At 38.1% G+C, this 7,418-nt stretch overlaps 1 protein-coding gene across 1 annotated transcript; it reads right to left on the bottom strand.

Moving 5' to 3' along the window:
• Positions 1-350: 350 nt before the first annotated feature.
• Positions 351-7,131, bottom strand: LOC132615248 (protein EIN4). Its single transcript, XM_060329816.1, has 2 exons — positions 4,526-7,131; positions 351-1,656 (listed from the first exon to the last, which is right to left on the bottom strand). The coding sequence occupies exons 1-2, from the start codon at positions 6,281-6,283 to the stop codon at positions 1,102-1,104; spliced, it is 2,313 nt and encodes a 770-aa protein (XP_060185799.1). The 5' UTR covers positions 6,284-7,131; the 3' UTR covers positions 351-1,101.
• Positions 7,132-7,418: the final 287 nt, after the last annotated feature.

The raw sequence follows: 7,418 nt of genomic DNA, 5'->3' as shown, positions 1-7,418 counted from the left end.
CACAGAGTTGGCAACACGTGCATCCAGTTTCTGCTTTGAATACACATGCATACAATATACAGTAGGTCATATATACACACACATATAGTTACAATCAGATATTGTATTCACATGATTTCAGTTAGGTATTGTATGCTCACGGATATATATATATTCTGCTAAGTTTTGACATCAAAATACTTCAACATTAGCGCTATTTACGAAATTTTCCTTATTATAGCATTGGGCATTCCTAAAAGTATATTTGGTTGAAAAAAATTCTTCTTTTTATCCATCAGAGCTTCTAATAGCATTAGTAAAAAGTAATTAAGATGGAACCTAACCTAAAGTTAAACTGCCAGGAGAAAACATTCAAGCATAACACTGCCACTTGGATTAAATGAGACAACAAGAAATCATGTGGGAGGAAGAAGTATCAGCTTGTAAGGGTTACAAGTGCTCTTCAAATCAGTAATATTCTTCCTTCTTGTTTCTTGGGAAAAATGAATATCTATATCTAAATACGTAAGTAAAAGTTAGCATCCAAGCGTGTGGCCTACTGAGCCAATGAAGTGAGATTTCTTTCTATCTGTCCTCTAGCTCTTGGTAGGTAAAGTTACACAATACACGTGTTTGATAGAGGAGGTAACGGGTACTCGGTGAACTAGTCGAAGTAAGCACACGCTGGCCCAAACGTCATGGTTACAGAAAAAGCATTAGTCAAAGTTTGTGATGTTTGTAACCAAAACTGACAATGTGCCAGTACAAAATTCAAGCATAAAGCTTTGAGATCATGTATGAGGAACAAGCATCAGCTTGCAAGGATTAAAAGTCCTCTTCAAATCAGTAACATCCTCCTCTTTCTTGGGAAAAAATGTGATGGAACCCATACCACTATCTTGACATATTTCTCACTTCAACATAAGCCAAGAGAACTGAATTGCAGGCAGACCTATATAGTTACAATAACAGGAACTGGTAGTAGCTACATGGTTAGGAAGAAGCTGGTTTCATCTTTAACAAAGATGTAATGCTATCTCTATATGGGTATATGATATTTAAGGTCTCTTCATGTTCTCCAGGAACCTTTTGAAGTTTGTTTTTCACCATTAGTACTACACCTCACAAGCCATCAACGCCAACGCCAACGCCCCTTTGAAGGAGTCTTTGAAGTTCATCAGCCAAGCCTTGTAGGAGAACAGGTTTCCTTATTAGACCATTCATTCCCACCTGTAGGCATCTCTCCCATACTTGTTCCTCTGAACTAGCAGTCAGAGCTATGATCAATGGCCAACTACGGCTGCGAAACTTACGCACCCTCAATGCTACTTCAAATCCATCCATTTCCGGCATTTGAAGATCCAAGATGACAACTTGATAGGTTGTTAATGAAGGGCCTAGAGCACTCAAGCATTGAAAACCAGTTGAAACAGCAGTTACTTGGCAACCTAGTTTTTCGAGCAGCTTTCTGGTTACCAGTCTATTTACATCATCATCATCAGCGAGGAGTACATGAAGGCCTCTGAACATTGTGCTGGAAATAAGTTGCTCCAAAGGATTTCTATATTCGAACATGCGTTTCCTAAAAGATGACTGCTTTTGAAATCTGAGGATGAGTGTCATCCCTTGCGCAAGGCCCTGGGCGTTCGAGGACATCCATATATTTCCCTGCATCATCTGATGAATTAAGGCAAAAAAGAAAATCAGGTCAGAGTAAACATACATGGTAACCAGGCTATTCCTTCATCACTTTCACAAGCCAACTTAACAACTTTTTTTTTTTTAACAACTTTTAATAGCAGAGGTAAGGAAACTAATGAACAAAACAGTTTTCTATTTTGGATAATTTGCTAATCAATATCATAAACAGCATCTAAAAACTTTATACAATAAGAAGACAAAAAATCAAGGAAGATAATCAATTATAAGGATGTAACCTCTTACCAAAGGGGAAAATGACGGGGGCCATGTGCACACTAATTTCAGCCAAGGTAGGGGCGGACTAAAAGAAACAAAAGCACACTAAAATGACATTAACAATTTTACATTGAAACACATGGATGTTATAATTTCAAAATCACATAATCTGTAGTCACACCGGGAGAAAAAACATCTTGAACAATCAGTTGATTGAGATTTGTTTACAAGGTCTTGCCTTGACAGAGAGCATGAAGTCATACTGAACTCTGAAAGCACTCCTTGATTTTACACACTTCTTATGAGGGTTCATTCAGTTAAAGTGACTACAACTTAAATGCCAAACATTAGGGTGTGTTTGGTATGGAGGAAAACATTTTCTGAAATTTTCTCATGTTTGGTTGGTCAAAATGTTTTGGAGAACATTTTCTACGAAAACAAGTTCCGTAGAAGTGAGGAAAATGACTTCCCTAATGGAAGTAGGGAAAACAAGTTTCATAAGTGACATTCCAAGTTCATTGTCTCTACCCCACCACTTGACATCCCAACCCCCATCCCTCCCCATAGTGTTTTTCTAGATTACATCTAAATGCTCTTGCGATAATATTTCTTTGCTTACTTACCAAACACTAGAAAATAAGTAAGAAACCCACTTATTTCTCAAGAAAACATTTCCATGGAAAACATTCTCTTTCATACCAAACACACCCTAAGGTTGCAATCTTAAGAATATGAAGGTAAAGGACAACATATGATGCTGGCTGCAGAAGCCCAAGGCTGAAAGGAGTACCCCAAATTGCATTCGGAATTATACGATACAGAGGCTGTGAAGGTATATATCTGAAACACATGATGAGTAATGTATCATGTGAGTATCTAAAAGTAGCATAGCACCAATTCATAGTCAAAGGCTACTATTTTCTCATATTTAACCTAGATATAGGAAAATTAAGCTCAGAAGCTCAACGAGCGAATTTTCTTCTTCAACCTTCCTATTTACCTGATTTTAGCATATACATACAGTAAAGAGTTAGACTCGATCTAACCTATTACAGCTCTAAAACAGGTACCATTTGCTCAAGGCATTGCTGGAGTTTCTTATAAGATCTGCCAATATAATTTTCAGAAGAAGAAACCCTGAACTACCCCTGCTCACTTTGTATTTAGATTAAGAGATACGAGGTCACGGCCACAGACCAGCAAAGACTAACCCCCTTGAGCTCAAATAAATTGAAGGCAACATCTTTATCTGCATCCTTATGAACATATCTTTCATTCTCATATATAGCCAAAATCCCCACTCCTTTCTCTCACTCCTTCCCACACACATACCTGGTGCAAGCAGATTTGAGCGCTACATATCTATCCAATGATTCTTTGAATGAAGATGCTTGTATATAATTTCACATTAGGAACTAAAGTGAACCTAACTAACATCTTATCCATTAAACGTACATCTTTTACACCCAAGGGTATGTATTAGGAGTCAATGAAACCATGAGGTCTCAGGTTCAAAGTCCAGCGGAGCCAATAACACTAGGTAATTCTTCTTATCTGTCCAAGCTTTGGCGGACAGAGTTACACGGCACTTATGTTGATAGAAGGTACTAGCCTGCCAGGTACCCGTGGAATTAACTAAGGTGAGCACAAGATGGCTCAGACACCACGGTTATCACACTCTTATCAAGATAAGGATGACTTAAATGCTATGGTTTTGGTAGTCAGTTACTTCACGGGTTGCAGATCTCTGAACTGATCTCTCCCTATTTCAATTTTATTCAGAGGTAAAACAAAGTTCTAAAGAAATTTCAAATAACTCCAGTCTCTCAAGTCATGAGGCTTGCAATTGCATATACTTGCTCACACTCTTATCAGGATAAGGATGACTTAAATGCTATGGTTTTGGTAGTCAGTTACTTCACGGGTTGCAGATCTCTGAACTGATCTCTCCCTATTTCAATTTTATTCAGAGGTAAAACAAAGTTCTAAAGAAATTTCAAATAACTCCAGTCTCTCAAGTCATGAGGCTTCCAATTGCATATACTTGCTCCCTCCTATGCTTCCACTAGAACAGAAGTACAAAGAGTTTGAATGCCAGCATAATAGTAACATTTGGAAGATTTGGCAGTTAATAATCACATTTGAGGAAATTGGGAAGACATCATTCCAGCCTGTTGCATCCTAGAAACCTTTCACCTAAAGATTTACAGATGAACAGTTATTAAAGAATCACCTTCTACACAAGAAAATAAGTCCCCGAGCTGCATCTTATTCTCTAAGACCTTTCAGCTAAGCAGCAGTCAATAAGAAAAGAGGGAAATTCCATTTCCATTTAGTCAAGTTCCTTTTCTTTCATTTACCCCCCCCCCCCGGGGGGGGGGGGGGGGCAGTAACCTGAACCCCAACAGAGTAGACAGATAATTCACGTTCAACTCAATTTTTTTGGCAGTGCGGCATTTGTTGGCAACCTTGGGACGACATATATCCAAAAACATGCAACTCCTCTTATCATTTTAGGTTAAAGCATTTTCCAATTTAGGATGTTTCACATGTTTGGCACACTTCTACGAATTGGAACAAATGTCTAACGACAAAAACAAACAGGAAAAAAAACATCATGTATTCTAACCTGGACAAGCTTTTTGCACATGCTGAAACTCAAGCCCTCCGTTACTTCCTTGCTGTTATGCCTTCTTCCACCAAAGTGAATGGTGGAGATTGAGCTATCTGATAGAGAGCCTTCAAGACTAACCTCAATTTCAAATTTTATGGTCACATATTCGTCTGTCGTGCTTGGTCTTCTTGTTCCCCAAACTTTGTCATTCCCACCATCAGCTCCAGTCTCTAGCACCACTCTAAATATGACAGATCCCTTTCCGATGCTGACATTTAACAAATGTCCTATCATATGTAACAAAACCTGAAACGTTCTCTTTTCGTCGCCCATCACCTGATTAGGCAAAGATGTCGGAACATCTGTAGAAAATTCGAAACCCTTATAGACGCTCAAGCACTTAACAAGACAAGAAGCCTCCTTGACCAATAAATGCAACTGAAAGGGCCTCATTTCTACTGGAAACCTTCCATCATCTTTTGCAGATATCTCCATCGCATCATTTATTAATGTTGATAGAACAGTGCTTGTTTTCACCATCGTGTCAACAATAATCTTCTGGTCAGCGCTTGCTTTCTCATCTTGAAATATGGATAGCAAACCCAAAATTGAATGCATCGGCCGCCTCATTCCATTATTCATCACTTTCTGAAACGAAGTCCTTGCTTGGCTTGCCTTCATAGCATTCTCTTTAGCCTGCTGCAGCACTCGATTTCTCATTTCTAGTTTCTCCCTCATCGCCTGAGACTCTTCAAGAACAGTGGCATGGGATAAAGCCACAGCTACCTGATCAGCAACTACTTCCACTATCTCCATCTCGTTATAGCTCCAGTCTCTATCATCAGCGCTTGAAAGAACCAAAACTAAAACGGCATAACGAGTGTCAACCAACTCCGGGGTCCCACCTTTGAAATCCGAAGCACGAAGCAATGGCATCCGAATTGCAGCAACAGCACATGGTTCATCAGATCCTCCTCCACTGCTCGAAGCTGCAAGAACCGAATCTTGCCTCAGAATCCTTACCCCCTTGTTTGTTGTTATCTCTAACACATCCGGATCATTAATAGGGAGCGAACGACGAGATTCTGCTGCGGAACTGGGATTCAACTCATGTGTTAAGTTCATCTGTGACCTACTTTCGTTCGGCATCCAAACTGCACAATTCTGCAGCTTCAAGGTTTCCGAAAGTTCTACCAGAGTAGTGTACAATATCGTGTGCTTATCAAGTGACTTCCTAATTTCTTGTGTCAACATACGGACGTGCATGCTCGCCTCCGTTTGTTTCTTCATCATACCAACCTCTTGATCTAGCTCCAAAACATTTTGTGCTAAGAACAATTCTCTTACCTTTATCTTTAGGAGAAGAGGGATCAGAGTCAAAAGGGTGATTGCAGTTGCACAAGAGACAAGGGCAGTAAGGATTTTGGCAACTGTTAAGGACAAGATCAATTGGAAAGAAGGATGAGGATTGTAAGTCCATCCATTGAGCAAATGTGTCAATCCACAAAGCACTATAAAAGCAATGAACTGGACTAGAACCCATTTGAAAGGAAGATTGGAGCGGCTAATGAAGTAAAGCAACTCAAGAGGGATAGAAAAGTAGGCAACAGCAATAAAGAAGTCACTCACTTTTTGACAATCTAAAATGGTATTTATACTCCAAAAACCATCTTCATCACAAAAATTAACGCAATCAATATCATCAGCTGAAACAGATATAATAACCAAAGAAATCAACAGTCCCGGAAACAACAACCTTAACATTGCCAACATCTTAAACCCCCCCTCTCAATCCATCCACTAGACAAAACTTGAATATTAAGATGAAAGCAGAACAAACATTGAACTAATATCCAAGTTCCAAGAATGAGATCTCATTGGCTCTAAGCATCTACTATGTATTCTCAGATAACATAAGACCTAATAAAATAATAACAAAAACTGATCTGTCACATGTCTAGATCTAACCTACATACATACCTAAAGATCTAGCATACCCTTAAACTAAATTCATCAAACTATTCTCCCCCTCAGTAAGGGCTTTCCTAGATTTTCTACTGTACACTAAGCAAATGAAACCAAAAACAATAGAAAAACTAGTAAAAGAACATCAAAGTTCTAATTTTTAGAAAAAAGGGTGACCTTACAAGATGATCTTGGAAAGACAAGTACCTTCCTGTGGAGCTTAAATCTCCACAGGAAATTCTTGATGTTACTATTATTTCAAGAATCTTGAATAGGTTTCCTCAATATAAAAAGACCCACAAATGAATTTGTAAAAAAAAAAAAAGACCTCAATAAATGAAGCAAGAAGGTGAAAGTAGGTAACTTGATGTCAAAATAATACCAACAAAACAAAAAAGACAAGTACCCCTCTTGCCAAATTTCCACCACTTCAAATGGGAAACACAAAAAACACTTGTCAAACCTCAAAAAAGCAAGAAAATTTACAAAAGATGGCCCACTAATACTATTTTTTCAGTGAGTAGACAAGAAATGAAAAGGTAACACTAAAACCCCATTACTACTTATTAGATTCTTTGACTCATTGTTGTGTTGTTGAAGAAGAAAGACAACACCTTTAATTTGTTTACTCGTTTTCAAGAAAGCAGTAATGAGAGCAAGAAAAGAGGAAAATTCCAATAAATTTCTTTTCTTTTTTTTTCATTATTTATATTAATTTAAAATTATTTTAATGGGGTCCCACAAAACTTACATGAAGAGAACCTAGACGTTCTGAATAAATGTCACTTTCTGTCAATCACAACAAGGCTCTAAAAATAGTGTAGTAACTCAAAAGTACTTTTTGCCAAATCTTTATTTTTTAATAAGAAAGTACTAATGTACTACTCCAGTTGTCTTCTGAAATTATTTGCTACACCTCGGGTGTACAGATAAAATAATGTAC

This window comes from Lycium barbarum, chromosome 10 (genome assembly GCF_019175385.1).
Source record: "Lycium barbarum isolate Lr01 chromosome 10, ASM1917538v2, whole genome shotgun sequence".
NCBI lineage: Eukaryota > Viridiplantae > Streptophyta > Magnoliopsida > Solanales > Solanaceae > Lycium > Lycium barbarum.
Note: the sequence above shows the minus strand (reverse complement) of the source record. Positions and strands in the feature narration are given on the sequence as shown.